This window comes from Phyllobates terribilis, unplaced genomic scaffold (assembly GCF_046119375.1).
Source record: "Phyllobates terribilis strain yellow unplaced genomic scaffold, ASM4611937v1 Scaffold_1__5_contigs__length_1240528914, whole genome shotgun sequence".
Taxonomy (NCBI): Eukaryota; Metazoa; Chordata; class Amphibia; order Anura; family Dendrobatidae; genus Phyllobates; species Phyllobates terribilis.
Window position 1 is genome coordinate 974,757,049 of NW_027362761.1, and position 16,071 is coordinate 974,773,119.

The 16,071-nt window shown below is 42.4% G+C and overlaps 1 protein-coding gene across 1 annotated transcript in view; it reads right to left on the reverse strand.

Annotated features, from left to right (window-relative positions):
• Positions 1-387: 387 nt before the first annotated feature.
• TRAPPC11 (trafficking protein particle complex subunit 11) overlaps positions 388-16,071 on the reverse strand; it is a 55,741-nt gene continuing 40,057 nt past the window's right edge. The window contains exons 22-30 of the mRNA XM_073642812.1: positions 11,237-11,358; positions 10,098-10,217; positions 7,377-7,442; positions 6,198-6,354; positions 5,375-5,486; positions 4,504-4,595; positions 3,329-3,462; positions 1,538-1,705; positions 388-1,247 (exon numbers count right to left, since the gene is read on the reverse strand). Of these exons, the coding sequence (XP_073498913.1) occupies positions 1,203-1,247; positions 1,538-1,705; positions 3,329-3,462; positions 4,504-4,595; positions 5,375-5,486; positions 6,198-6,354; positions 7,377-7,442; positions 10,098-10,217; positions 11,237-11,358 (1,016 nt within the window). The 3' untranslated portion in view covers positions 388-1,202. The remainder of the gene's footprint in view (positions 1,248-1,537; positions 1,706-3,328; positions 3,463-4,503; positions 4,596-5,374; positions 5,487-6,197; positions 6,355-7,376; positions 7,443-10,097; positions 10,218-11,236; positions 11,359-16,071) is intronic.

A 16,071-nucleotide genomic window follows, 5' to 3' on the forward strand; every position in this document is an offset into this window, starting at 1 on the left:
CAGGAGTGCCAGGTGTCGCACCCCCCGAGAGTGCCAGGTGTCGCACCCCCCGAGAGTGCCAGGTGTCGCACCCCCCCGAGAGTGCCAGGTGTCGCACCCCCCCGAGAGTGCCAGGTGTCGCACCCCCCCGAGAGTGCCAGGTGTCGCACCCCCCCCGAGAGTGCCAGGTGTCGCACCCCCCCGAGAGTGCCAGGTGTCGCACCCCCCCGAGAGTGCCAGGTGTCGCACCCCCCCCGAGAGTGCCAGGTGTCGCACCCCCCCGAGAGTGCCAGGTGTCGCACCCCCCCCCGACCTGATACGGGTAGGCCATCAATGTAAAATAATAGACAACCTCTTTAAAAATAGTTCACATACAACCCAATAATAAATAGGACAAGTGACACAGAATCACATGTGGTTCTTTATTTACATACGATTTACAGAGGACAATGTGAACCTGCCCAAACCCAAACTCTGACCCAATAAAGCAGTTTTGGTGTTATCAGTGAAAATAGTAACAGGAGAATGGGTGAAGATATCAACGTTAGCGAAGCTTTACACCCCCTCGCATCTGCATCAGCCTTTTTATCCTCAGCAATGATGTGAAGGATGAGATGTCCTGCAAACAGCTCATGGGCTTAGGGGTTTCACGGACACATTACTGCTTCCATTTTGGCTATGTAAATCAATGTGCTTTTACTTCTCAGCTTATTGTTGTATCCACAAAAGCAAATTTCTTCCTTCTCTATTCGAGCTCCTGAGGCATAGGTTATGTATTTGCTGCCAATTTTAACGCTTTCACTCTGTTAAGTAGATGTTTGGTTACATGTTTCCATTTAATACAGATATACAGCCATTATATCCGCCACAGGTTAAATACTGTAGATCCCACAACAAGCCGTGTGTGATGTACAGTATGGGACTGGTTATAATATACTGATGTATAACTAGATACACAAGGTATTTAGTTCACGGCTTTTCCATAGACTACACCGATATTAACCAATCAATACCTTACATTATACATTTGTACTGAGGGAAATCTTGGCCTGTACTGGAATGTATAGATAAAAGCCAGGTCTTCATTAGATGTCCAGGAATATCCTGCAAGGTACAAATACTCAAAAACACATTTTATTTTTTGTTTTACACAATAAAATATATTGCAGTGAGAAAATAATTTAGATGTGGATTGAGCAGATGCAGATCAGAGATTCTCCTTCTCATGCGGCTTCAATGGAGTCATCGTCCACGCGACGTCCTTGGGGCTGAAGGAAAAAGCAAAATAAACAATTTGTGAGTTCATTTGGTGATGTTATATGTTCAAGACTGAATTTATGGACTTTGAGATCCCAGCAGCACAAGATTGAGGGAACGATGGTAGAAAATGTTAAAAGGCTTTGAAGGTTTGAAACCTATTTGGCCAAAACATTTCCATTCTCATTCATGAGTCCAGCAAGGATACAACCAGTGGGCATCAGGTGATGACCAATATAAGACAACCACAAGCACGGACTGAAGACTTGTCTGCTATGGAACAGAATATACATGAACCCACCTTCACAAATACATGAGTAGGTAAGAAGCGCTTCAGCATGTGGCTGGTGTAGTTGGGGAATCTCAGCACATTGATATTGAGAGATGGAAGCTGTTGGTATCCTGCCATCAAGGGGTAAAAGTTATACAGCATCTCTTGCTCTGTGCCAGGTAGGATCTGTAATCGAATCTGCAATAGGGGAAAACAAGCATTTAATGTGTGTAAAGCAGAAATCAAAATGGTAGAAATTTTAATAAGCAGAAAACAGCCATTTTCAATGTTGCAACCATTATTTATTTGCTACAGTACAACTCTGTAATAATTCTTGATTTTAAAATATTTTACCTCCACAGTTCCTATGCAGATCTATGTGAACCAGATTAATAGTTTTGCATAAAAAGGAGCATGGACCGCACCTCCAAAAATCATACATTGATGTAATGCCTCTCGGCAAAAATATATATAACTGAACATGAGGTTCTTAGTTTAACATTGTGATCAGACTGTATGAAGCCCATTGCCACGTCACGGCAAACCTCATAGTGGGTCCTAACATTTCCTACCTGAACAGGAGCGGAGCCGTGCGCCAACCACTGCCACAGCGACAACGCACCAGCAGGGCGGGCGGCCTGGTGCCTCACAGCACCCATGCTGCAAGACCGAGTCCCCATGACTCCAGGCCACGCCACCCACAAGCGCAAAACCACAGCAACAATGGCCGACACACTGATCCCGCAGTTACAAACTGGTTCTGGGTAACCTGGTTCTGAGGACGGTAGAGGCGTGGGTGGTCACAGAGGGTTATTATTGTTCACATGGTTCACTATGTATGCGGAAGGAAACTTCTGAGCTGTATTTTCTTACATGCGTGCTAGCTGATTATAGAGGTAGGGGGGCAGGGTTGCTAACAGTCCAGAAACTCCTGGATCGTCTGGGAAAACAGGGCACTTCTTTCTCCAGAATTGTGAACATTTTTTATGCATCTGTGATGGTTTTAGAACTAGAGAAACTTGATAACTAAAGTCATAATAAATTGCACATTTTACAGTTCACAATGAATGCAGCTGATATCTTCATTTTAAAATTATTGGCTTTAAACATCCATCACTTGAAATCTTAATGACTTATAATAGTCTCCCAATGTGTACGTAAAACACATAGACTTCTGATAATCTGTGTATGCAGGAAAAAAACAACAAGTTGGCATCTAGCGGGTGAGGAGGCACAGGTTACAACAAAAGAAAAAATACAGAAAAAGTTTGGAAGTTTCACAGATAAGGCCTACTAAGCTTTTAAAGGAGTTTTCTCTCGTCTAAAAGTTTCCCCTACCCATATGATAGGGGTTAACTTCCCTACTGCCAAGGTCCAGTTGCAGGGACCCCCATCAATCCCAAAAGCCAGAGCTCTGTATGGAGCGGTAGTCGATCAGCCTTAACGGAGCCGCAGGAGATAGCGGAGCGCTGCACTCGGCTGGTCTTCGGTACTCCCATAAGTAAGAATGAATGAGTGCGCATGATCGACCACAGCTCCATTCATACAGGGCTCTTCAAAGCCCCGATTCTCAGGATAGGGGGGCCCTAGCGATCGTGAAGTTAACTACTATCCCATGGATAGGAGATATGCAAATTGCCTCTTCAGAAAAAAAAGAGGATTTGAACTCTATAGCGCCACCTATTGAAAGTAGCAATCCTATAATAGGATAGGGGATAGGGGACAACTTTTAAACTTGAGAATACCCCTTTAACTTGAATTCCCACAACCAAGCATGTCTGAGAAAGTAAGCAATGGAAATACCTGGCTTTATATAACTACCTGTTTGAGTCCAGAAAACATAAATGCGTCACTTGGCTCCACTGCAATTTCAATGTCCTGAACCAAATTGGTCTTATTCTGTAGATGATACTTGACAGGCAGAGATTCCCTTACCCGTCCAAAGGATGGCAGATCTGCACAAGGTGAATCGATAAAGCATCGTTGTCATGGTAAATACAGACAATTATAAGTGTTCGGCTCTTTCACATTCTTGTAACTGTATATAATTGTTATATCGAAGGGCGGTTATTGTAACATATTTTAATCTATGTGAACTCTTTAACAATTAATAAGGTCATAACTTTTTTTAGATTAAAAAAAAAAAAAAGCCTACTCCGATGGCTACATATGAATCCCCATTTTGGAAAGTTGGACTAAAATATAGAAGCAGGCAATACACCCATTTAGTAGAATTGCTATAAGGGCAGACATAAAGCTTAGGTTCTTTTGTAGGCCACGTTCAGATGTAGGTAAGGGAGCACTGAGCAGATTAATGTATAGCGTTACAGCATAACTATGGATCTAAATGTCTGGGCACCATAGGCTTAGGAGTCCAGTGGGTGGTCCTAACGAGGGACTAACGGAAATATGTACAGGCATAGCGGTCAATAACTGAGTGAGACTGTCCACTAGGCCCCTAACCCCAACATGGGTATATATTAAAACCAAGAAATTAAGTAATGCTGACTCTTTTCTCACAAACTTTTCTCCCCATTTTATATATAACATGTTCCCTGCAGAATAGACTACATTTTCAATGTGAAAGGTTCCCTTTCTTTCTGACATTTATAGGACCTGATTGGTTCTGGTTCTCACATAACTTGGAATGTAACTAATATTGCAATATAAAAGCTCAGGTAAGAAGGAGGGCAACAAGTGGCTTATATACAGACTAGCATCTCTAGGATATAGGGGTCGGTGGTCTCAGACTTGGGGCTCTACAGCTGCAGTGAATCTGGCACGGTGTCATTCTGCATCTATGCGAGTTGGGAAACGCTGATAGCCTGCATAGTTGCTGGGCTTTTATGTAGATTACATCTATAAGTATACTGTAAGCAGTGTCCATAGATAAATCTATTCTTCAGAGCTCCATTCAATGACATTTACCGGACCTCTATCAGAAATATTCTAATTTCGACAGGTTACAAAAAGCTCATTGTACATCACTGACTTACCTGCGTGGATGTGGAGTGGAATACTCTCCACCATAACATGGGGCAATGTAACCACTGTGTTCACAACAGGGACATTTTCGGCAGCCGAACTCCTTAAAAGAAGCAGAGAAAATGTAAGAAAAAGGAAAAAAATAATTTGACAAGCTGTGGTGACCTGCCCCCGCTGAGCCCCCGTCCTGCCCATTTCAAGGCGGCTTTTGAGCCACTTTAGGTTAAAAAAAAATCAGATTTTTGTGAGGTAAAACATTTAACTAACTAACTGTTTTTAAACAATGTTTTACCTCAAAGAATCAGCTGTGATCCCCTGCTGTAATGTCTGTATACTCTTTTCCTTCCTCCCCTGCCCAGGAGATGTGGTATGATCAGACCATGTTCCTGCACGATCAGACACAGCCATTACACAGTACACAGCAGGGGCACATTTATAAGATTATCTCAGAACAGGAACATTTTATTTAACCACATCCAATTGTGGAAGTTATTTTCATTCTAAGATTATTAATTAAAATGTATTTTGTTCGTGGGACAACTCCTTTAAGTCTTCATCCGTGCACTCTCCCATGAGATCTGTCCATTGCATTGGATTATACCAAGGGTGAGATGAAAAGTTTTGGGTATTTTTTTCTCTCTTACAATTTAGTTTGTATAAAGTATATCTTTACTTTACAGCCGATGGGTACTATGCAAGAACTGAATTGTGAGCATACAAAATATTAATCTGTGGATGATTACACCATGTAGGGCAAATCCTGCAGACTGCTGTGCTGTGTAGTAAATCCGTAACTAATCTATTAGAGAGGAGACCTTTTCTAAATATACAGCCACATTTTAATACATACTGAGTCATGCTTCCCTTATGACCTACTCTTACCTCTTCCAAGAAATGATATAGCTGCCAGTGGCCACACCGGTTTGAGGGTCCGCTATGGGTGGACAATGAAGACAGAAGCATTCGCTGGCACTCTCTCCAGTCTGTAACACAACTGGTGTCGACACACACAAAAAGTCATTATTTATTTAATTATGCATACTTATATAGCGGCATCATATTCTGCAGCGCATCACACACATAATCATCACTGTCCCCATTGGTGCTCACAATCTACATTCCCTATCAGTATGTATTTGGAGTGTGGGAGGAAACCCACGCAAACACGGGGAGAACATACAAACTCCTTGTTGATGTTGTCCTTGGTGGGAATCCAGGACCCCAGCACTGCAAAGCAGCAGTGTTAACCAGTGAGCCCCCGTGGTAGCCGTGTATTATGTGATTCCTATGTGCAAAATATAACATTGCTATAAAACAAATGCAGGCATTTATTATCATCAAATAAAAAATAACAGTAGTTTTCCCCTTTTGGGTTGGGTTCAGGTAGGTATGGCAGCTTGCATGTATTCATTTGGAACAAATGCCTTCAATCTTCCAATGTTGTCCAGGTTGATGTTTGGCTAGCTGACTGAGCAAGGGGCACGGAGTTGCTCTAAAAACCCACAGCAGAGACCCACCTCATTTTCCACGGCACACTTGTATACCACTCAATGGACAATCTATTCACTACAATAGACTACATCCTCTAAAATGAAATATGCTCTATGGGTCCTCTCTCTGGTCTAATAGAGAGGACCTTAAACACCCAGAAAGGGCGCCGACCTGGAGCTTTCTAAATAAAGATGGTTACACAAAGGTGACTTACCATTTCCCACATGTGACTCTAGCTGATCCACAGGGGTGACGGAAGATGAGAGCTGCAGTTGGCTGGATATGATGGTGAGAGCCCAAGGCGAGGCACTTAGGATATCCGTCATTAATAAAAATGGGATGTCAGTGTAGACACGGTCTAGGTTCTGGAACTGTCAGGGCACAAAGCTGCTATTAGACAAGAACCCATAATGGGTTTATATCCCTTCTATAAGCCTGATGTAGAGAAAATGTAAAATGACTTTAGGCTAGTGATTCTCAGTACTCAGTGACCTGTGACCGTGCAACATAATATTGTGAAGCTGTGCTGCCACATCCCAAATAATAGTAAATGACCACAATAAAACACAACCGTGGAAAAAATAGAAAACTACTGGAATTCTGTGTGACTTCATTCACCATCATTAGTCGAGCCTGAAGCAGCAGGACGTTGTGATCTCATGTTGCATTACCAAGGTCGCCATGCTGCCCAGGCCTTATACAACAACCTGGTTAAAGAACAATACAACAATCAATGATCAGGTAATGTTACATGTCGTGATTTATATCTGCACAGAATGTACAAATACCTTGACTGCTTGATTTTGCCTGGATATTAAAGAAATCCTCCCATAAACTTTTTTTTTTCCTAAATCTGCACATGTGTGTATGTAATGTAGAGCGAGTGTGTTATTATACTCTCCTACCACAGCTTTCTCCGGGATCCAGCACCGTTCTGCTCCTCTTCTCAGTGACTCTGCAGATCCTCCAGGTCACACTGTGCACTGTAGGACCCGGAAGGGGCTTTTACACTAAGTGTATGTGGCATCAGAACAAGACTCCATAGACTAACATTGAAAAAGATATTTCCGGCTCTCCCAGAGCATAGAGTGACCCGGAGAGTCTGAAGAGCAGTGACGTCACTGAGAAGAGGAGCAGAACAGCTCCGGATACCGGAGAAGGCGGTGATAGGTGAATATATTAATACACTATACTACATGTACATATACACAGATTTAGGCAAAAATAAAAGTGCATGGGAGGGTTTCTTTGAGTCACATCAGCAGAATATTCACATTAGTCTACAATTTATGTAGATATAAGCAAAAATGTTGTTAAACATTACCTTTCTCTAACAAGACTAATAAATGCATCTAATGTGTGGTAACATATGTGTATTATCAATCATACAGACCTTTATAGAGACGAACTTTGCCGCAACATCAAAGGGATACACCGTCTCAATGGTTACAGTCTCATCCTGTGAGGGAAATAAAGAGACAATATGGCAACCATCCAGAATTCTAACAACTTAACGGAGACTATACTTTTCAAAACAACATGTAATGAGTGTTCATAAGAAGAATAACTCTGTATCTGGTAACCATCTACCTTTTATCCTGCATATTCACTAGTGTCCCCTTCTTCTGGATTTCTCATCCTGCTCTTTTTCCCTTCGGTAGCACAGAGACAGAAGCAGCAGCAGTATGGACTATATACAGCAATACTGATCAGTGTAGTTGTGAATCCAGCTCTGACGTGATAAAAATTACTTGCTGGAGAAGCTTTAACATGAATATAATTCCTTACACTGACTCTCTGCTCATCACTAATCCCCTCTTCCCATCTCTATGGGGTGAAATAGGAGAAGTAACCAGACACCTCACTGAGCTGTCAGTCTTTCCTTGACCAAGATGGATTTGAGCTGTTTTTTTTCTCCAAAGTTGAATGTAAGATTAGGAGCCAATAGGAAGGGATTTTATGTTAGCTTGTACTACTAATTGATGCAAAGTTTGTTGAAAGTACAGTTCCCATTTAAAACTTCGGAATGGTCCGCAGATAAGCGTGCATGACGATTCTAAACATCTCTGCAGATTGCCAATAGAGAAGGCAGAGACAGTTTTATTACCAACTTGCCTTACTGATTGCAGTATACAAAGTGCTCTGTGAGTGCTGGAAGTGACACCAAATTGCGAAACAATAATGTAACATTGAAATTTACGGGGCACAATGTATATAAAAAAACTATAAAAATAAATAAAATGATATCTTCACTTCCAGGACTCCTTGTTCATCTGTTCACTGAAGATAGTTGTGAATGACATCGTTGCTCTCCTGCAGAATAGATTTGGAGCCAATCAGTTGCCTCCTTGATGGTACTGCATGATGCCTGTATTTCTCACCACTGAATATCAATACTTGTGTAATATTGAGAACTGTGAATGCAGTGGTCGGGCAAGAAAACTTACTGAAGCCAATGAAAGACACCTCATGCTTACTTCACTTCGAAATTGGAAGATGTCTAGCAGTATCATCAACTCAGAACTGGCCGCAACCACAGGAACAAAGCTACACCCATCTACTGTACAGAAAAGTCTGGCCAGAAATGGCCTTCATGGGAACAAAGCCAAGTGACTCAACTGCATAAAAACATAGAAGCTGGGGTGCAGAAAAATGGCAGCAGGAGCTCTGGATTGAGGTCAAAAGGTGAAATATTTGGCTGTAAAAGAAGGCAGGTCATTTGCTGAAGGGCTGGAGACAATAATAAAACAATAAAAAAGTGTCTGTAGTCAACAGTGAAGCATGGTGGAGGTTCCTTGCATGTTTGGGTCTACATTACAGCAAATGGAGTTGGGGAGTTAGGAATTTGGTCAGGATTAATGGTGTTCCTCAACTACTACCATCTGAAAGGAGTCTGATTGGCTCCAAATGTATTATACACCAGAGCAACTACCCCAAATATACAGAAAATGTCATTAAGAACCATCTTCAGCATAAAGAAGTACAGGGAGTCCTGGAAGAGATAATATGGCCTCCAAAAATCCCTGATCTCATCATCATCCAGTCTTTCTGGGATTACATGAAGAGACAGAAGGATTTATACAAAACTGCATCCAGAGAAGATCTGTGGTTAGTTCTCCTAGATGTTTAGAACAACTTCCCTGCTGAGTTAATTCAAAAACTATGTTCAAGTGTACCTAGAAGAACTGATGCATTGATGCTATTGTAAAGGCAAAGCGTGGTCAACACCAAATATTTATTTGATTTAGATTTCTCTTTTGTTCAACCAATTTGCTGATATAAATAAACTATTAGCAATTTTTAGCACCTGTATATCTGATAATACTGGGGATACCAGGGGTGCTGCTGTAAGAAGAGGCTGCTCACACTGTTGTCTATCCCGTCTATCTGTTCTAATACTGGGGATACCAGGGGTGCTGCTGTAAGAAGAGGCTGCTCACATTGTTGTCTACCCCATCTATCTGTTCTAATACTGGGGATACCAGGGGTGCTGCTGTAAGAAGAGGCTGCTCACATTGTTGTCTACCCCATCTATCTGTTCTAATACTGGGGATACCAGGGGTGCTGCTGTAAGAAGAGGCTGCTCACACTGTTGTCTATCCCGTCTATCTGTTCTAATACTGGAGATACCAAGGGTGCTGAAGAAAGAAGAGGCTGCTCACAGTGTTGTACACCATGTCTTTCTAATTCTATACTGGAGATACCAGGGATGCGGATACAAGAAAAGGTTACTCACACTGCTGTCCAACCTGTCTATCTGATATAATACTGAAGATATCATGGGTCCTGAAGTAAGAAGAGGCTGCTCACACTGCTGTAAACCAGGTCTAATCTAATACTGGAGATACAAGGGGTGATGAAGTAAGAAGAAGCTACACTCACTGCTGTCCATCATGTCTATCTAATCTAATACTGGAGACACCAAGGATATAGGTTTCGCCAAGTCATAGTTGCAGAGCTTCCTAATGCACATGCTAACAAGAATCTGTCCTATTAACATCCTAAGACAGTCAGTGTAACAAGACAGTGGACAAAGGAATTATGCCTTAACAAGGGAAAAGCATATAGTCTTGAATTTGAGAAGAAGCATTTACTTTACATTACAGGAACTTACCCTGTGACATCTGCAAACGATCTCTTTACCATCAACAGAGGCATCTATCAGGTATGAAACATAAACCAGGAATACTCGTGTTCCCACAGTGCTGCAGCGGAGGTACAAAGGCAAATCCAACTACACAGTAAGAGAACAGTTATTACATTGGTGTATAGGAAATACAGAATTAGTCAAGTTATTAAGCCTGAATATTAGAACTGCATGCAGTGTATCTGTGTAACGTAATATTGAAGACTGTATATTTAATAAATACAAAATAGAAAATAAATGATTGATTAATCAATATTAAAGAGGTTGTCCACTACTTTATCAATAATGACGTATCCTTAGGATAGGTCATCAATGTCCGGGGTCCCACACCCTGCATCCCTGCTGATCAGATTTTCTTGGTGTCAGTCGGCTGGAAATGCTCAATTGCGGAGCTGCTCCGTATTCTGATAGTGGCCGCGGCAGGGTACTGCACATCCGACTCCTATTGATCTGAATAGGAGTCAGATGTAGAATACCAAGCCGCGGCCACTATCAGAAGACGGAGCAGCTCCGCAACTGAGCAGTTCGCACTGTTGCTGCTGACATCGAGAACAGCTGATCGGTGGGGGTGCCGGGTATCAGACCCCGACCGATCAATGGTAAAGTAGTGGACAACCTCTTTAAGAATACAAGAAACGTATATCTAGTGAATATATAGTGTATCCTAGTGGTTACATCACAGAAATATAGATAATACTACATATATAAATAATAAAGTAGTCATATCTATGTGTTGTGTGCAATGTGCGCATTTCACCGGGGCAGTAACTATCTAATATACATAATAGAGCACAGATTTAATACAGATTAATACACATCAGAGCCAAGTTACAATAGAGCTAGACTTTAGCTGCACTTTATATATTTTCTGTAGGGATTGATGATAGTTACTAAGCCTTTTATAAAACATTTGAACTGTACACAGCAACCGTGTGGCTTATCCTGCCCGCAATCCCTATATAAATATATGCGTGCTATATTACATCAGTATATAGCTGGTGAGACGGGTCCATATTTGCTTTCCTGTTACAGAGCAGCATGTTCAGCAGATTATTATTTCCGCAGCACAATGGCTCAGTTCTCAGTTAGAAAGGTCACGCCGGCACCTTTTCTCCGGGATGCAGGTTTCCTATAGGGATGTCAGTGAGCAAAGCCGGACTTGAGTCATCGCACATTTCTGTCCCCTGAAGCGTAACCAGAGTCTTCTGGGTGAGATTGGCGTCCTGCCCTGTGAGAGACATTGTATTCCTGGGTTACTGCACAATATAGTCTATGGTGTGGGGTCAGATAAGGTGACTGAAAGACTGCAGTAATGAAGCAGCACTTGCCAGGACTAAATTCCTATTTAAAGGGAGTGCATCATCAGAAAATGACCTATTTTTTAAAATCATGTTTTTTTGCTACATGTATTTTTAAATAACATTTTGGCAATGTTTTTTTTCATTTCACAATCTTTATTTAAAAAAAAATAAATAAAAAGGAGTAATCTTCCAATTTTTAAAGTGGCCACTGGGGCTTTTTCAGACTCGCACTTCCTGTCCTTTCAGGATGAGTTTTCAGCAGTTTCCTTAGCATCAATAGACGATGTCACACCTGACCCTGCTCCCCCTTTCTTCACAATGATCTTTGAACACGCTCATTACATGCTTCAATACAAAAGATAGCCACAAAGGTCAGATCCTGACTATGTACATGTGTTCTTTCCTTAAACAATAGGAAGTTAGAGTCTAAAAATCCCCAGTGGCCAGTAGTTTTTATTTTTAATACAGATTTTAAAACAAAAAAACATTGCCTCTTTTTTAAATACATTTAAAATACAAGAACCGGATTTAAAACCAATAGGACATTTCCTGATGATAGCTACCCGATAACATTTAGGGTGCCATTAATAGGAGGTCTAAGCATTAACACATGCAATGGTTGTGATATGGGATTATTGATTTATACTTAGGTCAAAGACCTTACTTAGACCAGGCCCACACACTGCAATTATGTTTGTTTTTTCCCTTTTAAAAATCAGAATCATGATTAGAAGAAGAAAAAAAAACTGGTAGAATTACTTTATTAATTTTGTGTTGATAAATGCCAAAAAATATACAATAAAACACACAAAGAAAATGCAATTCACACAGTGCTAACATGGCTTTTAACAGAGCTATCTTTAGCTGAACATATAAACTACAGAGATACTACAAGAAGAAGTTTATATGTACTTGGTTTGTATACGGGTCAGTATTCTGTTTGTAAGGAAATGGCTAGGGAACAAAAAGAGCAATAGGGTGTTATCCAGATTAATGCGGTGATCAAAAGGCTGTTCCGTTCACCTCATATGGTTGTGTGAGACAACTCTGAAAAGGCATCAAATGTGGTTCCAGCTGCTGCAGCCCTTCAGGTTGGTAGAGCCAACGCAGTAATGGTAGTAGTAGGGAAACCGCGGGTGATCTGAACTACTGGTGTACATCCGATCAAGGAGTGAGAATTAGGCGTTTTGAAGTATTAAAACTTCTTCTTCAAGAGAACCATTCTGTGAAGTGATTCTCCTAAAGAAGTTGTAATACTTCACAACGTGCAAAGAATAAACCGCAATGTCAATAACTTTGCCTAATTCTCACTCCTTGAATGGCTGCAGCCTGAGACTTGTTCCCCAGCAGAGATGGTGGAGAGGGTTGTGTTGGACCGGTTCATACACTCGCTGCCGATGCAATGCTGAGTTGCGCAGGGAGATCCCTAGAAGGCCGATGACCTGGTGAGCCGGTACCGGTAGTCGAGACCTCCCTAGGCAGTCAAGGGAGTCGGAAAACCGCTTTCATGGATACCCAAAAGAAGGGGGGCTCAGACCACTGGGGGGCGCTCAGCGACCCAGAAGGGGTCAGAGCCGGGTTCGAGGAGTACATCTCAGAACGTTATCTGTTGGAGGTGTCGTGCCACAGGTCATATATCAGCAAACTGTCCCTTTACCTCGGAGCCAACAGATTGCAGCATAGGCCAGAGTTGCTCCTACTTCACCTACCCTGTCTGCAGCGCTGTTCCCCCATCTGGCAAGGGGCCTCAGGCATACCAGGTGACTGCAAATGGGAAACAAGTGACTGAACTTCTGGACACTGGAAGCTTGGTGACCATCATAAGGGCCACAATCCCACATGTACTAGTCCCCTCCCCAGGATTGGTGAAGGTCAGGTATATCCACGGAGACGCCAAGAACTTTCCTGTGGCCCGGGTCGACATAGTCAAAGACTCTGGATCTGTACCACACAAAGTGGGAGCGGTCAGAACTTAAAGCACCACTCCAGCGTTTTTTTTTTATTGCACCGCTGGAGTAGTGCTTTAAGTGTAAGTCTCCTGCCCCATCTCATACTCCCCTGCCACCTTCATCTGTTTCCAGCGTCGCTCCGGTCGGTCTCTGGTGAAAAGTGACCTGCCAGCAGCTGTAGTGTTTCATGCAGCTGTGCGGAGGTCATTTTTCAATACAAGTCTATGAGATCATCGTTCTGGCTCTCAGACTTGTATTGAGAGCTTGTGACGTAATGTCTGACTTCCATCCAGTCAGAAGCTGCGGTCACAAAATGGCGCGGGGGGAACCTGAGCGACACTGAAAAAACTAAGACACTGGAGGGAGAGTATATGACCTGGATTCACATTAATAACATGGCAATATATCTCTGCTCAGTAAAAAAATGGCCAATTAAAGTAACTGATGAAATAACACCCATCCCCACAAGATGGAGCAATATAACTATAAAACATTTTATAAATTGCAGGTTCAAGGGGATAGTTTACAAAGCCACGTGTGTGTGCGGCATTGAATATGTTGGGAAAACAAAAAGAGAACTGAGGAGAAGGGTGGGGAAACAGCAATGAGATATTGCCCTAAAAAGGGATACCCCCTTAGCAAGACATGTGAACACTGTACATCCAGATTGTGTTGATGTGGTGCGGTTCATGGGGATTGATAAATTAATTGCCCCACCGAGGGGGGTGATTGGGACAAGCTGATCCTCCAAAGGGAGACAAAGAGGATCTATAAGCTACAGACAATGGCCCCATATGGTCTGAATGAACAGTTGTCCTTTAGGTCTTTCCTATAAGTGTAGGGAATAATAGGATGAGGAGTGTAGGGAAAGCCGTCGCGAAGTGGGGGCGCCAACTGCGCAGGTTTTAGGATGCCAACCTCCACAGGTAGGTAGGGACTAATTTTGGTAGTACCTTACTAGGGACGGACAGACCCTGCTCTCTATATCTTCACCTTTCTTTTCCATTACAGTTGTGGTCCCTGCCTTTGGGTCATTCCTCGCCTCTTACGTTCCCTCCAGTAGTACTTCTTTTTGGGTAGGGTGTGTGCTCATTATACTAATGCTTCATGACTGCTGACTTTATTTAACTTGTGGCGATTTTTTTAGCCATTGACCACTTGGGGACTATGTAGCTTCGTTTAAATATACTTCGCCGCATGTGGTATGTAGCCGGAGCCATGTCCCGGTGGTGTTTGTGTATGGACACTCCTCCTGGCTGGAGTGAGGATTGGTACCGTATGATATGTCTGCTTCGTCCCACCCATTTCATCGTGTGGGCAGCACTATCCCACATGATGTGATCACTCCCCATATTGCGTCACCTGGTATGTGCGCGTCTCATGATGCGCGCACCGGATGTGACGCTTGCGTGTCACGGCCGGCACTTGTGTTCCACATACCGGATGTGAGGTTGCCGGAACCGGAAGTGACGTGTCTGCGTGATTAGGGAGCGCGGGCAGATACAAATAGGATGACGAGATCATCTGGAAGTTGCGCCGCCTCTGTGATAAGCTTGGCGACGGACACAGAGGATCACATTGAGTGAGATGACACCCCTTTCTCCCCTGATGAGTTACTGAGGTGATGAAATGCGTTGGGAGTGGTGTTCCATATGTGGTTGGTGGCTGAAGAGGTATTGATGCCCCACTACAGTGAACTGTCTTAAGCAAGAGGCATGAACTGACACTGTGTACGGTGAGGTTGCTCCAATATTATTTGTTAAGTGTGAACTCTCACAACAAATCACTGATTGTCTGATATGGTTCATGTATGCTGAGGCTTTTTAGTGACAGCTCCATGACTATCTACCATCTTTTTTGTTCGGGATACAGGTGGGCTATATCTAGGTATTATGCCATATAATTCCTGTTTGTAAAGAGTATACATTTACTTTGGGTAGTTACATTTTACTACCACTGGCAGGCACTTAATTGATTTTAGGTCCTAGTGACTTTTTGTATATCTATTTTACCTATATATCTATTAAAAGTTAGGTTTTAACCTCTCTTACCACTTTTTTTACTCTAATGTACAATTTATAACATTGCACAAACCCTTAAAGTGTCAGTGCACCAATGCATGAAAATGTACATCATAAGTCGTTAAACAGTTAAAGGGGTTAACCCAAAAAATAGCACTCTACAATTCTACTCACTTATATAGTGCTATTAATACCACAGCACTTTACAGATATTATCAGCACTGTCCCCATTGGGGCTCACAATCTAGATTCCCTATCAGTTTGTTTTTGGAGTGTGGGAGGAAACTGGAGAACTCGGGAGAAAACGCACACAAACACAGGGAGAACATACAAACTCCTTGCAGATGTCGTCTTTGGTGGGATTTGAACCCAGGATCCCAGAGCTGCAAGGCTGTAATGCTAACCACCGAGCTGCCCCACTCTCTCGATTGGACGGGGCCCCAGTCGTCTGACACCAACTGATCATACATTTATCACCTATTTTGATCTGTAAGAACATATCTAGACTTTGGGAGAACCTTGTTTTCAGTAATTCATTAAAAAGGAAAGTTTTTGGACATATACCAACCTTCATCTGGCTTACAAGAAAGCAACACTTATAAAGTACACGTATGTCAAATTTGTAGTATATTCACATATGGCTGATTTCTTGTAGACCTATCTGTAGGGT